Source organism: Equus przewalskii, chromosome 2, assembly GCF_037783145.1.
Source record: "Equus przewalskii isolate Varuska chromosome 2, EquPr2, whole genome shotgun sequence".
NCBI classification, from domain to species: Eukaryota; Metazoa; Chordata; class Mammalia; order Perissodactyla; family Equidae; genus Equus; species Equus przewalskii.
In genome coordinates this window covers 27,979,489-28,003,652 of record NC_091832.1, presented here as the reverse complement: position 1 = coordinate 28,003,652, position 24,164 = coordinate 27,979,489, and the positions used below count along the sequence as shown (strand labels likewise).

The following is a 24,164-nucleotide window of genomic DNA, read 5'->3' as shown; positions in this document are numbered from 1 at the left end:
CAGGCTGGGAGCCGAAGAGCGAGAGAGTAGCCAGGAGGGTGTGGCTTGCCTTCCCAGGCCAGGCCTAGCCAGGAAATGACACTTGGTCGATCGGTCCAGAGAGAAGGTGGGGGTGCAACTGGTTAATACACAGCAGGAAACAGGCCTCAGGGCAACTGCATCCCACTCTGAGGGGCCTCCAGGGCACGAGCACTCTCAGGGGCGGGGGGCCTCGCCTCCCACGGTATCTGTCTTCTCCCTCCTGGAGGTGCTGTCATCACTCTAGCACCCCTCTTCCACAACATAGGGGTGCTCTCTCTGGGACGTCCCTCTTTCTCTCTGGAGGTCAACGACCCTAGAGTTCCCCTTTTTTTAGGAGTCTCGGTCAGAGGGCACCCCTCTAATTTGCCTCTCCTAGTTTCCTCTTCTCCCTCGAGTGAGAGGGTTGTGCGGGGTCCTCCTGCCCCGATGATGGAGGGGTTGTCTCACAAGCCCCCGACCTTCTTCAGGCTCGGGGTGGTGGCCGAGTTCTAGTTCAACAACACGGAGGACTCAGCCCATCCGCGCCCCTCCGGTTCCGTGAGGGCAGCTCCATGGAAACCAAAACATCACAACTCAGCGGCGATATCGCGAGAGGCGCGGCTGCGTCCGCGGCCGGGGAGAGGAGGAGCGAGGGCGGGAACCAAGAGCGAGGTGGGAGGAGTCTGGGCGCTTCCGAGGTCCCGGGCGGGAGGCGGTCCCTCCCAGTGGCGCCCCCGCGTGACTGCGCTTTACATAATCGAGGCCGCGCGCGTCATAAGCGGCGTATTCCAATCCCGACCGAATCAGAGTCATCGGAAGCTCCGTGTTTCGCCCCTTCGTGCTTGATGGACATCGAAATGAACCAGTGAACGGGCGTCCAGCGCCGCCGCGCCCGCCCTGGTCCGCCGGCACCCGCCGGCCCGCCCGCCTGCCGCAGCCCGCAGCCAGCCGCCGCCGCCGCTGCCAGCTTGTGCCTCAGACTGTCAGATAAAGCGGCGGGCCGGGCCGGCGGGGCGGGGAGCACGGCTCGGCCGGACATGGCGGCGCTCTACGCGTGCACCAAGTGCCACCAGCGCTTCCCCTTCGAGGCGCTGTCTCAGGGGCAGCAGCTGTGCAAGGTGCGCGGGCTGGGGCGGCGGCCGGGAACTGGGACGCCGGAGGCGCGGCCCGGAGCTCCCGGTTCTGCGGGGACGCCTGGCGGGGTCCCCCGGGCAGGGCGTGGCGGGCCCGCCTAGCAGAGGAGCCGCCCCCGCCCGGCTGGGGGCCGGCGGGGCCAGTAGGGGAGTCCCAGGCCCGGTCCAGGCCTCAGTGGCCGGCGTGTCCGGGTGCTTAGCAACCGTGAGGAATTGTTCTTGGACCCCGTGAGGTCGGGGGAGGGGACGGCGGGCTCCCTGCTTGCCCCCGAGCAGCGCGCCGGAGATCCCTCTTGGGCTGGCTTTCCTGCCTGGTTGCAGACTGAGGGACCCCCTGCCCCGCCTGGGACTGAACTCCAGAGTTGGGTGCTGCCTGGAGGAGGATCTCACACTCGGGCGCCTCACTGGCACTTTTCAGTCAGTCTCAGAGTCGCAGGTGGCGAGGCTTTATAGAAAAGCCCCACTATCAAGATCACGGAGCAAAAGGAGGATTTTTCAGCATCCAGTTGGTGCCCTTTGGTCCTCACCCTAACCAGCTGCTGATCAGTTTTTACCCCTAAAGCTCCCAAGTTCTCTTTTTCGTTTTAAGTTGCTTCATCCTGCTTTGCCTATTTAAGTGAATAGAAGTGCGGTGAGGCGACAGTTGAAAGTCACCAAGCCAGCTGGAGAGTGATGTTGAGATATCCCCGGATAGTTCAGAGTTTGTGTCTCTCGTATGGATAACTCATAATTGTATGTCACCATTGCCTCAAATGGTCATGAGTATGTCGCTCTGTTTACCAGGTATGAGAAAACTCAAATGTTTGTAGTGCCTTTTTTGGCCTAAAATGTTATGTATGTAACATTATATAGATTATATATATATATAATTTTTTTAATTTTAAGGAAGTTTTATATATGTAAGCAATAATGATTTTCATCCAGCGCTTTAATTTCACAGGTGAACCTGTTCAAAAATCACACAGTGGCAGAGGCAGAACCAGGACTAGAATTAGGGCTTCTGATTCTCAGTCTGAGACTTATTCATACATACCTTTGTTTTACAATTTATGACTAGTACCATATAAATTCTTAACTCCCACATCAGTGCAGGACAGTGATGCTAATATTACAGAGGAAGAAAACTACGCCCAGAAAGTTTAAGTGACTCACTCAAGCACAGTGGCTATGCTGGGAATAGTACCCAGGTCTTCTGCCTCCCACTGAAGGCTGTTTCCATTTCTGACTGCCTTTTAAAATTATATCCTCATTTCATTTCAGGAATGTCGGATTGCACACCCTGTTGTGAAGTGCACCTACTGTAGGACTGAGTACCAGCAGGAGAGGTACAGTTTTTGTTGACCATGAAAGATGTTAACAGGCTTTTTACCTCTTAAAATCTGTAATTGCATTTCAATATACAGATCTGTAATCAGTTGCATTGTAATATACAGATCTGTAATCAATTGCACACAGATTCCGCAATTTCCTGTTCTAACACATTGATGGGTGTAAAATACACATATTGTTCCCGGTTATTCATTGATTGCTTAAATTTTTTTTTTTTTTTTAAAGATTGGCACCTGAGCTAACAACTGTTACCAATCTTCTTTTTTTCTTTTTCCTGCTTTTTCTCCCCAAATTCCCCCAGTAAATAGTTGTATATTTTTTAGTTGTGGGTCCTTCTAGTTGTAGCATGTGGGACGCCGCCTCAGCATGGCCTGATGAGTGGTGCCGTGTCTGTGCCCAGGATCCGAACAGGTGAAACTCTGGGCCACCAAGCAAAGCGCGCCAACTTAACCACTCAGCCAGGGGGCCGGCCCGATTGCTTAAGTTTTTAGTTATTTACTTTTCAGATCCTTGACAATTTTATGTTTTGGTTTGATCTTAACAGTAGGAGACCAGTCCCACAACAATAAAACATGAGCTTCATGTTCCAGTATGTTTACGTACAGAGCTTGAAGAATTTATAAGACAAAAGAAGATACTTTTGGAAGTGTGACAATCCTGATAAAGGGTTTGTTAGCCCTAGTCACATTTGAAACTCACTTGCCTTGTGTGAATCATTTTTAAAAGTGTGAAAAACACTTAGATGCGAGTGAGCACACGTCTTTGGGGGACTTTTCAATATAAGCAAACTGGTTGATTGGTATAGTGAGTTCAACTTTTGTGGAACTGCAACTGTAGGTGATAGTGCCTTGAGCAGGGTGAGGTCCATTTGCTAGCTGACACATAGACCTAGAAGCCTAATTTTATTTATTTATTTATTTATTTATTTATTATTATTATTTTTTTAAAGATTTTATTTTTCCTTTTTCTCCCAAAACCCCCCGGTACATAGTTGTGTATTTTTAGTTGTGGGTCCTTCCAGTTGTGGCATGTGGGATGCCACCTCAGCATGGCTTAATGAGTGGTGCCATGTCCGCGCCCAGGATTTGAACAGGGGAAACCCTGGGCCACCAAAGCAGTGTGCGCGAACTTAACCACTCGGCCATGGGGCCGGCCCCTAGAAGCCTAATTTTAATTAGCCTCATTTCAATTCTAGGGATATTTTCCCCAACATTTTATTATGAATACTTTCAAACAAAAAAGTTGAAAGAATTAGACAATAAATACCCACTAAGTAGTATATCCACTACTTAGATTCTGTAATTTACATTTACTGTATTTACCTCTATCCATCTCTCTATCCATCAGTACATTAATCCATTTTATTTGTGATGCGTTTTAAAGTTGTGGACTTCACTATGCTTGACCCTAAACACTTCAGTGTGCATATCATTAACTAGGGTTCAATATTTGTTTACGGTGCTTTATTTTTTTGGAGGTAAAATTTGCACACAGTGAAATGCTCACATCTTAAGTACATCATTTGATGACTTTAACAAACAGTATACGTGTGTGTAACCTCAAACCCTATCAAAATATAGAACATTAACATCACCCCAGAGAGTCCTCTCATGCCCCGTCCCAGTCATTCCACACCCTCCTCGCTTCCCCCTGGCAACCACTGTTCTGATTTTCCTTTTCACTGTAGATTGATTTTACCTGTTCTAGAACTTCATGTAAATGGAAACACAGAATATACTGTAGAAGCTTTATGTTTTAGCTTTTGTGTTTAGATCTATAATTTGTCCTGAATTTTTGTGTGTGTGGGGTGAGAGATGAAGTTTGACCCTTAATTTACACCATACGTAAAACTTAATTCAAGATGGATCATAGAAATAGTTTTTCTTTGCATGTTTTCTAAGATGTCAGAGCATTTGTGTATATTGATATATATATATATATATATAATACACCCCACTCCTTCGGTAATAAATACAAGTATAAACCAAAATGTGCAACATCACAGAACCACTGATGCCAATCCTCTTTCTAGAGGTCACTTTCAGTGTACTTCACTTCTTGTACTGCCTTTTTAAAATGGCAGAAAATTTCCCTGGGAAATATTTTGTTTGAATGTCTCATTTTAATTTAAATGTTTTCTACTTTGAGGTTTTTCTTTTGTCTGTTTTAACTTTATGGTCATTCTCATAGGAATCGTATGGGAAAATAGTCAAAAATAGTGGATAGACTAGATTTCTGTGTGCTTTTATTTTTAGCCCCAGAGCACTGCTTAAACTGTTCTTGCATATCAGGCATTTGCTTGTACCTCCCTTTGTGAAGGGTGAGACTTTATTTGAAGATGGCTTTTTCTCAAGGCAGTTTATCAGGTCAGGCATTTCAGTAAGATAACCTCTGGATCTTCAGAAGGCAAAGGACCTTTTTATTTTTGTCAGTGCTTTACTCTTCGATAAATTGGAAATATTGACAAAATATTTAGTCATAGCATCTATTTCTCCACATTTGGGGTTTTCATATGCTTTTACTTACAGAGGGGAGCATAGACGGAATAAGGTCATCATGGATAAAATCTGTAAATTTATATTCCAAACACATATACTTTATGCCCCACCTCAAATTTCTGTTACTCATCTGAATTGAGGAGAATTATTTTCTTTTCTGCAAGTCCATTTCAGTCTAACATAATATTCTTTTGGGGGTCCTTTCCATATCTGATAGTTTTACTTAGTGATACTTGGAGTTGTCATAATCAGAAATAACTTTCCATTTTAGCCAAAGTCTCATTTTGTCTGAGCTAATAAAATTAAAAACCACAAAATAGGGGCCAGCTCCATGGCTGAGTGGTTAAGTTTGCGCACTCTGCTTCGGCGGCCCAGGGTTTTGCTTGTTCGGATCTAGGGCGCCGACGTGGCACCGCTCATCAGGCCATGCTGAGGCGGCGTCCCACATGCCACAACTAGAAGGACCCACAACTAAAAATATACAACTATGTAATGTACCAGGGGGCTTTCAGCAGAATAAGGAGAAATAAAATGTTTAAAAAAAGAAAGCAACGCGCAAAATAATTAAAAGAGTTATTGGCCAGATAACTCAACCTTCAGTTAACCAAGTGTCCAGAACGTATTTCACCTTGGCACTTAGCAATGAGCAAATTCCTGAGCTTAAGGAATAATCAGTTTTCAGTTATTCTAACTAAAACAACTTTTTTCTTATAAAAGCCTTGTGTCTCTTTCTTCTTTTACAGTAAAACCAATACAATATGCAAGAAATGTGCTCAGAATGTGCAGCTGTATGGAACAGTAAGTAGAGTTTCTCTGTACCTAACAGTGAGTACTCAGGTCTCTGGGAACCTCATGTTCTGTGGACTGTTAATGTAGTAACCGTATTTATCTAGTGTTTGAGCTCTGAAACTTAGCTAATACTTAGTATTGAGGAGTTCTGGGTTTATAGTCGCTATGGCAGGATTGTGATTATAATTTTCCTTGAGAGGCTTCAGTAACTGGTATGGAAAGAGTAGGGGAAAGATGGATCCTATGACTTGACTTCTTTGTTTGGTAGCAGTTGACTATTCATTTTGATGAATGCTTTTTTTTTTCTCTCAGTGTTAGGATTTGGGATACTGTGTCCTTGCAATCATTCTCCCAACATGTTTATACACTGATAATGGCAAAGAGGCCTTTTCAGAAATTTGGAAGCACTTGCTGATTTCTCCAAAGAGCTGGTTCTGTTAAATTTCTCATAGAAGTCCCAGCATATACACTATTGGGTTTTTGTTATTTGTTCGTTAATTTATTTTGAAATCAATAGTCCTGTGCAGAAAAACACTTTATGTAGTGTTAGGAATTGGGCTGTATTTGATCAGTGTAAAAGGAAATTTATGAAGTTGAGCGTACATTTTTACCATGATTAATGGACTGTGTAATAGGAATCATTGTTTTAAAAAGTGCACTGGTATTTTATAATGTTCTTATTTGACCCCTTTTTTTCTCTTTAAGCCCAAACCTTGTCAGTATTGCAACATAATTGCAGCATTTATTGGCAACAAATGCCAGCGCTGCACAAATTCAGAGAAGAAATATGGACCACCATATTCTTGTGAACAGTGCAAGCAGCAGTGTGCATTTGACAGGAAAGATGATAGAAAGAAGGTAAATCTCTGTGTTTTTCTTGACTTTTTTTTCTGTTTCAGAGAAATTAAGGTGGGCTAATTGTGTTAAAAAGACATAGAATCGAGAAAAACTTCTCCGTTTCTCTCCCAATTCTGTTATTGACCTTGAAGAAGATACTCAGCCTGTATTTTCTTCATTTATCAAATGTGGGCCATCATATTCTAACATTTCATGAGTTAGTATTTCATGAGAATCTGAATTACAATATCCTATATAGGTAAAGTGGTGATTGGCAAAATTCTATAGCACTCTGTAAAGGAGAGATTGTGACTTAAACAAGATATAGTCATTAACAGTTTTACTCTCTGGCTCTTTAAATATTTCTGTCTGTTGAAGTTAAAGATCACAAGAAAATGATGTAGAGGGAAGCTCTATGTGGAATAAAGGTACCTTGGTGGAATCAAAATGGTTTCGATTTGGTCAAGGTACTCTCCTGTTTAAAACCCTCCACTGGCTTCCGCTTACACTTAGAATAAAACCCAAACTCCTTCCATGGCCTGCAAGGCACATATCTGACTCTCAGTCTCATCTGCCATCACACTCCTCGCCTCTCTCCTTGCTCCAGCCACACTGGCCATCTTTCAGTCCTTCAGCCATGCCAGTCTCATTCCCACCTTTGTGCTGGCTGGCCTTTTGCCTGATATACTCTTCTCCGGAGGGTAGTTTTGTTTTTCCTGCTTTTTCTCCCCAAATCCCCCCAGAACCTAGTTGTATATTTTTTAATTGTGGGTCCTAGTTGTGGCATGTGGGATGCCACCTCAACATGGCCTAACGAGCGGTGCCATGTCTGCACCCTGGATCCGAACTGGCGAAACCCTGGGCCCCCTAAGCGGAGCGCTCAAACTTAACCACTTGGCCCTGGGGCCGGCCCCCTCTCCGGAGTGTTTTAACTGGTTCCTTGTGTCAGGTCTCAGCTCAGATGCCATGTCCTCACAGAGAGCTTCTTTTACTAACTCCCTCCGTCACTCTTTATCATATTACCCTGTTTTATTAAGTCTTTATAACATGTACGTTATGAGAAATTATCTTATTTATTTGCTTACATGTTTGTCCACCCCTGCTAGAATGTGAGCTCTGTGTTCATCTTGTTCTCTGCTATATTTCCAGCAGCCTGGCACATACTAGGTATTCAATAAATATTTTTTGAATCAAAGAATGCAGTTCAGAAACTCTTTTTCAGTGTCCAGAGGTGCTTAGGCTCTCAAGAGCTGACTCTTGCTAACCAAATTCGTTAATTTACAATGGAAGGGTATAACTTTCCAGTGGTTAGAATACTCTTGCCTGCCAACCAGGCTCCTCCTCCCTGAATCAAGATACTGGAGAAGATAAATGAGTAATCAGGAGGTAGCATATAATAATAGTTGGAGCACAGCTTTGTAGTCCCTCAGACCTGGGTCCTATCCCACTCCTAAGCCAGCTGAATGATCCCAGCTGGGCAAGTTACTTACTCTTGTTATGCATCAATTTCATCATCTTTCCAATGGGAATAACAGTAACTACTTCACAAGGACATAGATTTAATTGAGATAGGTATATAAAACACTTAATTTTGAGCCTGGCACATAATAAAACTCAATAAATGTTAACTATCTTATTAATAGGAATAGCTAAATCTTTTTATAAATGGTAACTATCTTGTTATTAATAGGAATAGCTAATTTTTATTAATCTGATTACATTAGATTCATTAAGTTTCTGCGTTCTTAGTTACAGTCCTATCTTAGGAGTTTGGATGTTTTTAGGCATCTTCAATCACACGTTCATAAACTTTAGTGGGGTTAAGTTTAGGGATTGAGGATGGGTGATCTGGACTTAGAATGCCCACATTGAAGTCTGACTTATTTGCCGTGTGACTTTGGGCAAATTAATCTGCCAGTGCCTCAGTTTCCTCATCTGTAAAGGAGGCTGATCAAACCTTGTGCATTGTTATGAAGGTTGAGCTATTATGTGTAAAGCCATTCAAAAGAAATCTGGTACATGATAAGTAATCAGTGTTACCTAGGATTATTTCTTTATGATAGTTTAATTCTCAGAGGGTGATTTTATATTTTTAAAGGTGAGATCTGAAATAAAGCGTCCTGTAGTTCAGTATGTAATTTTTATCTTCAGTGCTGGCTCTCTTTCAGTGGAGTTGCCTTGTTTTCTAATTCTTCTTCAGTGAAAGCTCTTTTCTGGGCAAAGTCTTCCAAAGTGTTTTAAAATGCCATAACCATGAAATGAACCAGATCAAAGTTTCATTTCAAAGTCTATTCCTACATTCATTAACAAATAATTAAATGCTTATCACATATCAGACACTGTTATAGGTATTGGAAATAGATGAATGAACTAAACAGACAAGACCTTACTTTCACAGAGCTTATATTTGTGCGTATGAGAGAGATGGGGGAGAACAAACAAGGAAATAAATGCACCCGCATTTTAGGTATAAGTGTTCTGAAGAAGTAGAGTATATGGTAGAGAGTGACTGGGGAGGCCAGTTTAGACTGAGCAATCAGGAGGGCCTCCAAGGAGATAACATCTGAGCTGAAACTATAATGAGAAGGTAGCAGCCCTGGGAAGCTCTGGAGGCAAAGATTCCAGGAAGAGGGACCAGCTGTGAAAAGACCCTAAGGCAAGAATGAGCTTGGCACATGGGAAGAACAGAAAGAAGGCAGAATGGACCAGGGAAGGAGGTTATAGAGGCGGATAGGGGCTACATTTAAGTCAGCATAGGCCATGGTAAAAAGTGGATTTTATACTAGAAATGATGAGAAACCATTGGATTTTAAGGAGAGGTGAGATATAATCAAATTTACATTTAAGAAGCCCACTTTTGGAGCTGTGTGGAAGTGGTTTGTAAAAACCCAAGAGAAGAAGTAGGGAGATCGTTGAGAGAGAAGAATGGCTGTACTTGGGTGGAAGCAGTGAAATTGGAAAGAAGTGGATAGATTCAGACTGATGAGCTTGCCAGTGGGTTCGGGAGGTGGGGTACAAAGAGGCTTTTGCTAACAAGATTAAAAATACTTTAGATAAATGACAGTATAGCCTACCCATGTTCAAGATGGGGCACAAAATCTAATTTCAGCAATAAGACATGAAAACTGAAATTCTGTAAAATATCAGCACACTCCCTCCCCAAGCTAAGTAATTCCAACCAGCCCACCTGTCCTGCCACCTACTCCAGGCTTCCCCACTGACAGGTTTGCAGTCTGAGTACTGCACAGAAGCACTCCAGCTTCAGAGGATTGTGGAAGCCCCTTCTACTTTCCTAGCCCTGCACCCTGTGCCCTGGTACAGAGCTGCTTCTGCCCAAAGGGATCGACTTTTTCTAATTTAAATAAAGTGCCATGGTAGGCTACCACCAGGGACTGGGGCCCTGGAAGCCACTTGCCCAACAGTCTTTTTCTGGGGATATTCCATCTGAGAAAAGATATCTAACATACTATTTTGTGAACCATTTATAAGGTATTAAAACTGAAGTGTACATTTTATGTTTCATCTTGTGTCTTCTCCCTGCTGAGTTTTCCTTAATGAGCACCGTGGAGGTATGTGTGTCTTTAGAAATCCTGTGGGAACTTGGCTCTGGTCTATATTTGTTAAGTTGAAGAAAAACGAAACAAAAAGATAAACAAATTAGCAGCTCATATTTATTAAGCAATTTTTATGTGCCTGGCACATATATGTCACCAAATCCTTGCAACAACCCTCTAAAGTAGGTACTATTAGCCCTCATTTTACACACGAAGAAATTGAGCTAGAGAGAGCTTAAATGACTTCCCTAAGGTCACACAGCTCAGAAGTGGCAGAGGTGGGCCTTAACCCAGAAGTTCCAGCTGCCAGTACCCCAGTTCTGGAGTGCCTGTAGACTACTTTCCCTCTTCTTTATCTTCGTCTCCGTATCTTTCAGGTAGATGGGAAGTTGCTGTGCTGGCTGTGCACACTTTCATACAAACGGGTCCTTCAGAAGACTAAAGAGCAGAGGAAGCACCTGAGCAGCTCTTCGCGTGCCAGCCACCAGGAGAAGGAGCAGTACAGTCGACTGAGTGGTGGCAGCCATTATAACAGGTAGCCCCAAGATGCAGAAGATAGGACTAGAGATGCTGGTAACGCAGAAGTAATACTCACACAGTTAGCCATGAAAGATACCATTTTGTAGGGGTTTTTTTCTATTTTTTTCCTATTCTTTTCTCTCTAGTTACTGGTCTATAGGAGGAATCTCTTTTGTCATATTTTGCAATTCACGTATCTCCCAAGGGGCAGAGAGACTTCCTTAAGGTGTCAGGATTTCCTGACTTGGTTTGTATTATGTCTGAAAAGTTTGTGGAACTTGTTCCACTTTCCCGTGTAATGTTCTCCCACACTTAGAGTGAGTTATCTCCCTAGAAGACTGGACATTTCACTTTCTGAGGAATTCAGCTTTTTAATGCATATTTGCCCAGGTGGTTGATAGATGTTCTAGGTTTGTCCTTGTGGGATCCAGTCAAAAAGATGTCCTTTCATTGTTGTCTTAAGTTTCCTTTCAGAGTATCTGTAGTGTTGTTAAGAATTCTGGCTCTGGATTGAATGCTGTCTCTACTGGTTGTCTGTGTGGGATCTTGGGCAAGTTTTTTCATCTGTAAAATGAGGGAAATAATAGTATTACCTCATGGAGTTGTTGTGAAGGTAAATTATATGGCACATGCGTAATGATTAGTTTTATAACTGGCATGTAGGAAGCATTCAGTACATTTTAGTTACTCTTTGTTGTTATTACCATTATGATTTTGTTTGTTCATTTAGCAAACATTATTAAGTACTTTCATGGGCCAGGAACTCTGCTAGGAATCGAGATGAATAAAAGAATCACGCTGCTCACCAGGAGTGTGCAGTCTGGTGGGGAAAACAGACCTGTAATCAGATCATTGCAGTATAATTCAATGGACACCATAGTGGAAATGTCAGGATACTGATGTGAGAGGCAATAGTTATTAACTGCTTTGGGAAGTCAGGCAAAGAAGGCTCAGAAAAGAGCTGATGTTGGAGCTGGATCTTAGGATGAGTCGGAATCATCAGATAAGGAAGGGGCAGAGACATCCTAGGCTGAGGTAATAGCATTGCAAAAGCATGGAGAGCACGAGCCACATGGAACCCTGGGGAATTGCAAGTCCTTTTATGGTTGGGAGCCCAGGAATGAAGGAAACAAGACCCTGCAGACCTGTTAAGGAGCATGAACTTGATCCTGAGGTCAGTAAAAAATTAACCTTGATTATTGTGGAGAATGCATTGGAGAAAAAAGAGAGGCTGGTTAAGATGCTTTTTTGTAAGAGTCTGGGTAAGAGATGTTACTACGAGAACCTCAACTGAGGCAGTGGCACTGAAGATCAAAGCGGCAGATTCAGGAAGATACTTTAGAGGGAGAATTACAAAGAAACTTAGATAATTTCATGATCAGACAGATGGGCAGGAGCTGGGTGAGTAAACAATAATTCTCAGGCTTCTTACTTGCATGAGTAGGTTGATCTTTAACTGAGAGGATATAGAAAGGGGAGAAAAGAAGTTCACTTTTGAAAAGTTGAGTTTGAAGCATCAAGAAGAATTATTTAGTGAGATCTTAGCCTAGAACTCAGAAGAGAGGTTTGAAGGCGGGCCATTGGTAGCACGTGAAAGTCAGTGGGAGGGCCGGCCCCATGGCCTAGTGGGTAAGTTCACGCAATCTGCTTCAGTGGCCCAGGGTTTCGCTAGTTCAGATCCTGGGCATGGACATGGCACTGCTCATCAGGCCACGTTGAGGCGGCATCCCACATGCCACAAGTAGAAGGACCCACAACTAAATATACAACTATTACTGGGGGGATTTGGGGAGAGAAAGCAGGAAAAAAAAAAGAAGATTGGCAACAGTTGTTAGCTCAGGTGCCAATCTTTAAGAAAAAAAAAGTCGGTGGGAATAGAAATTGTTTAAAAATGCAGATTCCTGCAGCCCCATGCCAGAGTTTAATTCAGTAGGATCTAGGATAGAGTCCAGGAATCTGCACTGTTTTATAAACATCCCAGAAAATTCTGATGCCACTGATCTGGGAAACACCCATTTCCAGTTCCTGTAATGGGTAGGTAGTTGTTGAAACCAAGCTTTTGAGTGGTATAACTCAGGTAGAGGCTGAGAACAGAACTCTAGAAGCACTCAAGAAGGATGGAGTGAATATTTACAGACCATATATCTGATAAGGGGTTAATATCCAAAATATATGAAGAACTCATACAACTCAACAGCAAAAAAAGCAAATAATCCATTAAAAAAATGGGCAAAGGACCTGAATAGATGTTTTTCCAAAGAAGACATACAGATGGCCAATAGATACATGAAAAGGTGCTAAACATTACTAATCATCAGGGGAATGCAAGTCAAAACCACAATGAGGTGTCTCCTCACACCTATTAGGATGGCTGTTGTCAGAAAGACAAGAGATGGTAAATGTTGGCGAGATTGTGGGGAAAAGGGTACTCTTGTACCGTGTTAGTGGGAATGTAAATTGATAACAGCCATTGTGGAAAACAGTATAGTGGTTCCTCAAAAAATTAAAAATAGAACTAACATATGATCCAGCAATAACTCCTGGATATATATCCAAAGGAAGTAAAGTCACTATCTCGAAGAGGTATCTGCACCCCTGTGATCACTGCAGCTTTATTCATCAGAGCCAGGATATGGAAACAACATAAATGTCCTTCGATGGATGAATGGATAAAGAAAATGTGGTGTATATATATAATGGAATATTATTCAGCCATAAAAAAGGAGGAAATCCTGCTGTTTGCGACGACATGAATGAACCTGGAGGACGTCGGGCTAAGTGAAATGAGTCAGATAAAGACAAATACTGTGTGGTAGTACTTTTTTGTGGAATTTTTTTTAAAAGCCAGTTTCGTGGAAACAAAGAATAGAATGATGATTGTCAGGGGCTGGGGGAGGAGGAAATGGGGAGATGTAGGTCAAAGGGTACAAACTTTCAGTTAGAAGGATTTCTGAGGATCTAATGTGCAGCAGAGTGTCTGTAGTTAATATGGTATCTTATACTTGTAAGTTGCAAAAGTAGATCTTAAGCATTCTCACCATTAAAAAAAGGAGTTAACTGTGTGAGGTGGTGGATGGATAATTATAATTATCTTGATCCTGGTAATCATTCCATAATGTACATATATATCAACTCATCACATTGTACACTTTATATGTACAATTATATTTGCCAATTCTTTATCAGTAAAGCTGGGGGCAGAAAGGATGTCATGGTCAAGGGTATCACATACTGAAAAGAGGTCGAGTCAGACAGGGTCTGCAGCATCCTTTAGACTTGGCAGTTGGACATCCATCAAAGTGAAAGAGTTGCAGACCAGTTTTAGAGGGTGAACTTACTGGGGCTACAACTGATTTTTAGTGTTGTAGATTCACAGAGATATAGTGAAGAAGAATTGGACTAGGAGTTGAAATATGTCAACCTGCTGCCTAGTCCCAGCTTCACTATTAACCAGCTGTCTATCCATGGATAGATCAGTTAACCTTGATGAGCCTCAGTTTCTGCAAAGTGGAAATAATACCTTGTATATACCTCACAGAATTATAAGATGCATGTGAAACATTGCATATGCATCTTCATATGCATATGAATATAAAAGTACTTTTTAAGCTATAGGATAGATTATACTTCTTATTGAAGTTTTATTAATTCTGTTCTCATAGTTGTTAATAAAGCAGATAATATTTAATTAATGCCAAGAATTTGGGGGGCCCGTGGAAACGGACTACCCATGCATCCGGGACCTATGAAATCAAACACGTTGGCGGATTTTAATAATCAAGAATAATTATCTCTTGCATAGAAGAGCTATGATGGGGCTGGCCCCGTGGCTGAGTGGTTAAGTTTGCGCGCTCCGCTGCAGGTGGCCCAGTGTTTCGTTGGTTCGAATCCTGGGCACGGACATGGCACTGCTCATCAGACCACGCTGAGGCAGCGTCCCACGTGCCACAACTAGAAGGACCCACAACGAAGAATATACAACTATGTACTGGGGGGCTTTGGGGAGAAAAAGGAAAAAATTAAAATCTTTAAAAAAAAAAAAAAAAGAAGAGCTATGATGTTATGGTGGTCCCATTTGACGGACTTTCACTCTGATGTTTAATTAATCTTTGATTTCTAATTGTCTCTATTTTTTGCCATTAAAAGCCAGAAAACACTTTCTACGTCTTCAATTCAAAATGAAATCCCAAAGAAAAAATCCAAGTTTGAGTCAATCACGACCAATGGAGACAGGTGAGCCAATGGAAGTGTGTGCACACACTTCCATTTGAAATGCATACACAGTTCCTGAAACAGGAATACATTTTACGGTGTCCCTTGGCGCTAGTCTATGGTTGTCAGAGAACCTTGTAAGGTCACTACGCTAGCCACTTGCTATCTTATTAACAGGCAGTACTGATATTTATTTATAAGTCTAATCTTGTCATTCAGACAAGAACATATAACTGGATTTAATAGCAGGTGAATTCTGCAGTCCACAAATAACTCCCCATACTAATTCTAGAAGTCAATGGCTGGATGCTTTTCACTGTGATCTGTGCCTGTAGCCTCCTCCAGGCAGAGCAGGAGTCGGTCTCAAGAGGCACAGCAGAGACAGGTTGGAGGTAAGGCAGTGTTGCTCAGTCTCTGAGGGGTAATCCATGCTTCCTTAGCATGTAGAAAGACAGCCCAATGCAGATGCTGGATCAGGAGAGAATGAGTAAAAGATAATTTTTTCTTGAAATGTATGTGCTAGTTTTTAAAAATAATTTACACTAACAACTTGAAAATTTATAAAATTTTTCTGCTGCCACAAAAGTTATTTTCATGCATATACGAGTTCCAACTGAATGTTTCTGCATTAGCAGTCTTAGTCTATTCCACTTGTTTGCATTTCTTTTATTTAAAAGTTCATAGCACAAGGTAAATTACATTTTTCCTTTTCTTTTTACTTGTTGTGTTTTTTTCCTTGCCTTTCCTTCTGACAAGCTTTTGTTTTTTTGACAGTCCTTTTTTAAAATGTCATGCAGACCAAAATTTTTTTACTGAATATCTATCTCGAATTCACTTCTGTACCAGATGTTACCAGTCTCATTTCTGAACTGTCTATTGTTGCAGCTGCCTCCCAGTTTTTAATTAATCACAATCCACTTTCCTGGCCCCACTTATAAAGTATCCATATACTTTTAAAATGTATGCTCTTATTTCATTTTTATTCCCATTGACCTTTTGATACCACCATATTCTCCTCTCTCATTTATTTTTTAAATATTGAGGCATGTTTGATTATTTTTCCTCCTCTTTTTCTTTACCCATTAGCCTTTCATATTGTACAAAGAGAACATATTACTTTAGGGGTTTTTTTAAATAAAACCATTTCTCTAATGGTTTTATACTTATAAAATACCTTAGTCTTTTTTTTTTTTAGTATCCTGCAGAATTCACAGCCACTCATTTCATGTTTTTTAATGTTGAAATTCTAACAAAAACTTCAATTTGAGGAAAATCTTGAGTTCATTTCTAGCTTTCCTTCCCTGAGAAAATGCACCAGCTACTTTTTGATCATGTTTGTTTATTATTTTATTGACAATAAAAAGGCACTCTCAACAATAAGTGATGCCCTACCACACCTTGTGGTTTGTTATTTCTAAAGGATATTCTCCTCCTTTCCTTGTAGTTTTATTTTATTCTCCTTCTGAAATACACTTGAAGGATTAGAGTTATTCTGTGTGGCCTTTGAGGACAGACCCAGGACCAATAGACAGGAATGACAGGAAGGCAGGTTTTGGCTCAAGCTGAGGAAGATTGTGCTTATATTAAAAGCTTTTGGGAAAGATAAGAAGCTTCCTGGAGAAGTAGTGAGGTATTTGGAAAGAGACTGGATCTAATTTTCTGCCTTGCTCTCATCTAGCCATCTTTTTTCATTTTGATTCCCAGCAGTTCTTAATTAGAAGTTAGAGAGTTGGAAAGGTCAGGCCCTAACACAGGATAGACACAACTGGTTTTGTCAGCAATTTATTGGTATGGGAAGAATCCTCTCTCAAGAAGCAGGTAGAGCAGAGCATTAAGAGCTTTTGGGACAACAAGAAGTTAATTATATTAGCCCATTACTGCGTTTCCTTCATCACTCTAGTTATGGGTTTAAATAGAGTCTGTTGGGTTGAGGGAAGACAGTCCCTTGGTGGGTATTGAAACTGGTGGAGACTCTGATGGGTCCTTCCAACATTTTCTCCTGTATGCCTTGTTTTATTATTTTGCACTTACTTTTTATTACCCAGTAATTCTGCATATTCACCAGTTATGAAAGCATTGATCCATGCTTTGAACATTTTTCTCATATGCTTGATGTAGACTTGAGGGACAATATTCTTATCAATGGACTATGTCTGCCCATTCTAGCTATAGAAATGTTTAACTTGGTAACTATGAGGAGGTACATCCAGTGATTTGGCTTGCTATTTGGAGTTTCTACCTGTGTGGAGAAATGCTGGGTATTAGATGGGGTTAAAGATATAGGAAAGAACCAACAGCAAGGCGGAACTAGAATTGTTGCTATATTGGTACAGAGAGTTTGGAATCAGTAGTCCAGTGTCTGCTTAGGAAAAGCAGGTTTGTGTTTTACTCTAAAGATTGCCCTGGGAAAAGTAAAGAGCTTCCTGTGGGAAGTCTCTAGGGAAGGGCAGGATTTGACCCTCTGTGGTGATTCCTTAACTTGTTTTGGGTCTAAGACACCTCTGACCAACAATGAAAGCTACGAATCCTCACCCTAGAAACCACTGTATGTATACACAGAATTGTACATACAATTTCAGGGGTAATTTCAGTGAAAACCCAGGTTGTGATGTGACTCTGGAGTTTGTCACCTCTCTGTTCCTTTCCTAACTGAATGTCACAGAATTCTTGGTATTGGAAGTGATAATCAACAGGCCAGTTGCAGTATAGGGGAAGTTGGCTTCCTTCCTATTAATTTTGTCATCTTATTATCATTTTAAAAAAGGACTGACTCTCCCGGGGTAGAATGCAGCAGCTTCTCAGCAGCTGCACCACATCACAGAGCTTTGGGGTGGAAAACGGAGAACCAAAAGACAAACTTTGTGGGGAGCCTTAAAGAAAAATGCATGGGCTTACAATTCATAATTTATCCAGATTCTAGGGAAATTATCTAATCACAAAGAAATTATGACTGTTTCACCCATAAATAATTGGAGACCTTCAATAAACCTGAAATGGAATATCCTTGGCTCTTGTGAAATGGCTTTTATTTCAGTCCTGAGTGTGAGAGATGCTGCTGCAGGAATGCTGCAGGTTGTGGTTTGGGTTGCTGCAGTTATCTGATGACCACCTTGCTTGTGCAGTTTAGCAAATGCTGTTGAGTCTGGCATGTATAGTGCATTGTGCTTAATGTTGGGAATTCACGTAGTTGCTCCTGCCCTTGAGTCTGCAGTCAAGTGGCCTGTGATGTGTCCTCAGGTAGAAAAAAGTCTGTTCCTCCAAGTTAAGGTTTTTTTCCCATCCATTTTTCCACTCAGCTTTTCCCCAGACCTGGCTCTGGACTCACCAGGCACTGACCACTTTGTCATCATTGCTCAACTGAAGGAAGAAGTGGCCACTCTGAAGAAGATGCTGCATCAAAAGGATCAAATGATTTTAGAGAAAGAGAAGAAGGTACGGTTTAGTTAATGCCTCTGAGACCAGAATGATGTGAGGGTAAGATATGTGGGATAGGGCACGATGCTAACTCTAACTGATATTTGTTGGGTACTCACCATTGATGCTTTGAGAGAGATCCATTTGTAAGGTTGGGATATCCTGGGGAGAGGCTTGCTGTGTGCCAAAATAACTCATGGCGTGGTATTACCATGGTGAATTTGCCTCGGTCAAGTGGGTTGAGAAAGTTGATTCTTCTCAGCATTTGGAGGGAGCTTCCGCATCTCAGGGAGGACTTGTGGTAACCAAGCTTACAGAGATGGTGTGTAAAACTACGATGCCCCCTCTTAATTCACAGCGGAGCATATAACTGAGTACAGTGCTGTGCTGCGTAACAGTGTTTCGCTCGACAGCGGACTGCATATATGACAGTGGTCCCCTAAAATTAGTACCATGTAGCCTAGGTGTGTAGTAGGCTATACCATCTAGGTTGGCGTAAGTACACTCTATGACGTTCCCACAATGATAAAATTACTCAGTGACACGTTTCTCAGAATGTATCCCCGTTGTTGTGCGATGCATGACTGTACTACCCTCAGCACGAGCTACCTTGGAAGGTCATAATCAAAAAGTGCTAAATGAGCATGGAGTTGGGACAAGAGGAGATAGTTATGTAATTGGAATTTTTAATGCTCTCAGGCTAAGAGAACCTGATGCCTCCATCTCTATTATTGGGATGGCCGTGTCCGTGGGACAGTAATACTCAAAGTATGTGGGCCAGGTCTCCCTCCTCCCTGGACAATGTTCAGGTAGGCCTTCCTCCATGACTCTTGCGTCACTTTGCTTCTATTGCTGACAGCTCCCTTCCTGAGTGACCCACTCTTTAAACACCTTAATATCTTCAGTGAAGTCTTACTCTGGTCTAAGAATCATCCTCCCTCTTTAAGAGATCTTTTTACATCTTTGTTCTGATTTATGTCTATAATTTCTTATTATTAGGTTCTTAGAGAGTATCTCATTTTTGCCTTAATATGTTAACAATAATAACAATAGCTAACTTTTATTGGATGCTTACTGTGTGTCTGACTCTGAGTGCTTTATACGTGTTAACTCATTTATCCTCATAACAACCCTTTGAGGTAGGAATTATTATCATCATCATTTCATAGATGAAGAGTGCCTTCAATGTTTTCCTTCTGAGGGTTCCAATCAGTTCTCCTCCCTCTGTTTTTAACCTGAGGCTATATGTTGTCTTGTGCCAAGATTCAGAATGCTATGATTCATTCTGAATGGCTAATAAAGACATTTATAACATTAGAATCTTCCCATGCATTCTTTCCCTCTAATTTCTACCTCATTTTGCAGGTGAAGAAATGGACCCAAAGAGATGAAGTGACGTGTCCAAATCACACAGCTAGTAAATGGCAGAACAAACAAAGAAACGAACCCAAGTCTTTCTGACTCTACTGTTCTTTCTACTGTGCTATGCTTTCTTCTGCCAGTAGGGTGGAGATTCATGGGAAGAGACCCATATTCTTTCCACTTTACTGCATAACTGTCAGATGAAAATGGACTCAGGTATATTCTCTTCATGGACTAGGTCAGAATGGCAGCACATAAAAGGATTTTTGCAAAGTAGACGTAAAATGAACACTTATTTCTAGTGCTTTGCAAAGTTAGGATTTTAAAAGGAGCAAAACCAAATAGTAGATTGTTTTCCATGACTTTCAGGATCAAGGTCACACTCCTTGGCATGGAACACAGTCTTTTCCACATCGTGCCTGCCTATCTCTAGCCTCATCTCCTGCCACTCTGCGTGCTCACTAGTCATTCAAACAAGCTCTCAGTTCTCTCACACTCTGCCTGTGCCCATACTGCTCTCTTTGCTTGGATGCTCTTCTCCTTACCTCATGTGCCAGTTGCTGCTTTTATCTCAAAACTCAGCTCACATGGGGCTGGCCCCGTGGCTGAGTGGTTAAGTTCGCGCGCTCTGCTGCAGGCGGCCCAGTGTTTCGTTGGTTCAAATCCTGGGCGCGGACATGGCACTGCTCATCAGACCACGCTGAGGCGGCGTCCCACATGCCACAACTAGAGGGACCCACAACGAAGAATATACAACTGTGTACTGGGGGACTTTGGGGAGAAAAAGGAAAAAATAAAATCTTTAAAAAAAAAAAAAAAACTCAGCTCACATATCGCTTCTCTGATTTACATATTTCTTCTCTGTGCTCCTTGAATAGCATAGTCAATAGAAGAAGGCCTGGGATTTGAATTCTAGCTCTGCCACTTGCTACCATGTATGATCTTGGCCACGTTACTTAATCCTTTCTAAAGGTTTTCCCATGGGTAAAATGGGAAGAATAATATACCCCCCCACACAGGGTTGTAGTATTGAATGAGGTAATATAATCAAAGAGTTCACCTGGAACAGGGTAAAAATTCAGTAAATTATAGCATCTGTTATTCTCATGGCTTCTCAAACCATCAATCGTATTGTGGTGTAATCACTGATATATTTGGAGGTGAGTAATCAGAGGATTATTGGCATATATTAAATACATAAAATCACTAAAACCTGCTAGTGTTAAGTATCAGAAACGTGACTTCAGGATTTTGTGTAATTTTCAGGAAATCTTTTGAAAAAATAGGATATGGAATTCTTTGGCTTTGATTTAGGTATGGATCTTCAGGAGAACCCTGGATTTCATTAATTTGAGGGACCAGTTAGCTCTCTGGTACCAAAACATTCTTCATTGCTCAGAAATTTCTTCTGGTTACTCTGCCTTTTTTCCCCTCAGATCACAGAGTTGAAGGCTGATTTTCAATACCAAGAATCTCAGATGAGAGCCAAAATGAACCAGATGGAGAAAACCCACAAAGAAGTCACAGAACAATTGCAGGTGACTGCTTATTTTATGTGGTAACTCTGGTATATTTAGCTGATTGTGTTTTAAGTGATCGTCTCTTAGATACCATTTTTCTCAAAGTATTGACAGATGACATTAATCCACCCTACAGATACCTTTTGTTATTTCACTTTTGGGTGCGTTCTGATCTTCTTCCCTCAAAAAAAAGTGGAATTGATAAGTGTGTTATTTGATTTTTGGATAAACCAGATGTGATTCCAGATGTCTGAATTATAAATTCCGTTTATCCAGCACATTAAGGCCCTCCATGGTTTGTTTTTGTTGCATAGAGCATCCTTTTGTAACAGTGGATCTCGGGAGACTAAAGTTCACTGATTAACCTCCAGCAAATACTTTCTTCCCCCGAACCAAGCCCTAGAGCTGTCTGTCATTTTCTACCTCTAGAATTTGTTCATCTCTTCCTGACCCTCTACGTTGTCTGCCTTAGCATCTGCATGAAAAAAATACCCTATCCTGTTAAAATATCCTTCTTGCACTGGTTTTTTAGGCCAAAAACCGAGAGCTCCTGAAGCAGGCAGCTGCCTTGTCCAAGAGCAAGAAGTCCGAGAAGTCAGGAACTATAACCTCTCCCTGAGAGACGACAAGGAGGCTCCCAGCAACAGCAAATGGGTTCCTGGGTTAGGGTTGGCGACGTGGCTGTTTTCTGGGAATTGCAAGCTTTCTTAAGAAATCTATTTTATTATAGTTATCCTTCTCTGTGCGATTGCAGTGGGCTGAATGGAAACACCTGGTTTGTGCTGTGTTATGACTGCATGCCTGAATGTTTGGGATTTCGTGCTCTCTCCCTCTCTCTCACCCTCTTACTCCTCTCTTCTCCTGCTCCCCCCTTCCCATTCTCTAGTTACTACTCTTTCTCTCTCTCTCTCTTTTGGTACTACTATTTGTGTGTGGTGGTCGCTGCTCAGTGTTATGTGCAGAATGATTTTTTTTTGTCCATCATTGCATCCTGCCATACCCATGAGCAAATAGTTTGGCATTAATTACATATCACTGCCACCCTCTGAACTTTGAAAACTGCCACCTTAAGACTTGGTACAATGGAAGAGGCTTTCTCTCTCCAATAAACCTTTTGCTTCAGGGTATACTCTTGGGTTTTTTTCCAGGTATATTATGTATGAACTTTGTACTATGTATAGCCAGAGTTTTATTTATTTTTTAAAAAAGAACCTTTTTCTTGATAAAGGAATAATGGTAACCTAGCTTGTTCTTCTTGTAAAAGTGATGCTTCTTAAAAAAAGTCTCTAGCTTTTAGTAAAAGAATCAGATGTTTTTTTTTTCTTGTTACCTTCGAGTCTTAAAAACTGATTGCTAAAGTGAAACAATTCAATGCATAAGTATGGAGTTAAGTGCCTTTTGAAGGATTTCTTGGAAGAGCGTTTAAGAAGCTACTGAAAGGAGGTAGCAAAGATTTGAACAGTCTGTCTTTTTAAGTAAGGGCAGAAAGAAAGGTTGTCCAGGTTATACTGGACGCTTCCCTCCCCCACCCCTTTCTTGATTGTTTTATGTGACTAATTTTAAATTCTCACACTGCCACTTCTTTTTAAAAAAATATCCTTTACTTGTATCAGTTGTCATACTGGGCCATTGTCAGAGAACATTCTTTTTTTACATGAGCAGATTCAAAATGGGAGAATATTTGAACTACAGAGCATTTTTGGGGTCAGTATGAGCTGCTCAAGTATGGACTCTGAGTCTGATTGGGAGAAATGATATCAGCGTACCTTCTCCAGCCTGTACACTCCCTGCCTTTAATGGAAATGTAGGGAAAATAGGTGCTTCTCAGAAGCAGCTTGGCCTCAGCCAGAATTATTTGTGTCCTGTTTTCCTTTGACCCAATAGGCACGTCAATTTGCTTTTCCAGGAGAGGAGATAGATTTGCATTTCTAGCCATACTCTCAGGTCCTCTGTGTGATGTTTGTGAAGGGAATTAGAGATGTGTAGTGTGCCATGAAACAGCATAAAACCAACAACCTTGGAATTGTTAATGCAGTGGGGTACTAGAGTTCGAGGTAATCATGAGGGCAGTGACATTTGTACCTCAGTCTACCAAAACTGTAGCAGTAAGTTTAACTTGGTAGGCATTTCCTAGAAGCAAGTGCTTATAATTTGTGATAACATTCTCACGGTGGATCCATGCATATAATTGGACACAGAAGTGGAAATGAGTGGCTTCCTTCTGATAAGAGAAACAATGGACCATGTTGCTTTAGTAGGGGATGTAATTTTCCCTTTTAAGCAAGGGAAATGGCAGTGCTCAACAGTTTTGTAACTCTTTGAATGAGAACCTTTTAGGTAAAGATAAACTGTCATATTTTTCAGATGCATTTACATTGACTATGGGGAATAGATTGTGAAAAAAGTTACAGTCATGGTTTTTTTTTTAATTTTAAAGACTTGAGAAATTCTGTTACATGAGGTGACAATATAAAAACACATATTTAGTTTTATACTAAATCTTTTTTTAAGGCCTTGGCATTTAATATAAAGCAAATCCACACATTTTATAACTTTCCACAAGTTCCAAAAAGGGAAAGAAGAAACCTCAGTCTTAAAATTTTGCTTTTTAAAAATCATGACACTGTTTTACCATGAAATTGAGTAGCTAACTTTTGGTAACACCTTTTGTTTATTTGTATGTTTGTAATAATGGACATTTTAAAACACAAGAATGTTTTGGTTTGTACAGACTTTGACAAATGTGTGTTAATAAAAATTCATATTGACTCAAGTATAATTGTTGGAGTTTTTTTATTGAGGTAACATTCATTTATAACATTATATAAATTTCAGATGTACATCATTCTATTTCGACTTCTGTATAGACTATATCGTGTTCACCACCAAAAATCTGGTTGCCATCCATAACTGTACAAATGCTCCCCTTTACCCCTTTTGCCCTCCCCCTCCCCCTCTTCCCCTCTGGTAACCACCAATCTGTTCTCTGTATCTATG

The 24,164-nt window shown here is 41.3% G+C and overlaps 1 protein-coding gene across 2 annotated transcripts; it reads left to right on the top strand.

The window, feature by feature from the left end:
• The first annotated feature begins 596 nt into the window (after positions 1 to 596).
• Positions 597 to 23,940, top strand: FAM76A (family with sequence similarity 76 member A). 2 transcript variants are annotated; one of them, XR_011533665.1, is made up of 10 exons: positions 636 to 1,118; positions 2,394 to 2,458; positions 5,704 to 5,758; positions 6,455 to 6,607; positions 10,518 to 10,675; positions 14,806 to 14,892; positions 18,168 to 18,303; positions 18,985 to 19,094; positions 21,084 to 21,185; positions 21,700 to 23,940. XR_011533665.1 is itself a non-coding variant. In XM_070596833.1 (9 exons), exons 1-9 carry the CDS (start codon positions 1,038 to 1,040, stop codon positions 21,784 to 21,786), a joined length of 924 nt encoding a protein of 307 aa, XP_070452934.1. In that variant the 5' UTR covers positions 597 to 1,037; the 3' UTR covers positions 21,787 to 23,940. The 2 variants fall into 2 exon arrangements, 1 of the variants encoding a protein (XP_070452934.1); XM_070596833.1 differs by lacking the exon at positions 18,985 to 19,094 and having other exon boundaries at positions 597 to 1,118.
• The last annotated feature ends 224 nt before the right edge of the window (positions 23,941 to 24,164 follow it).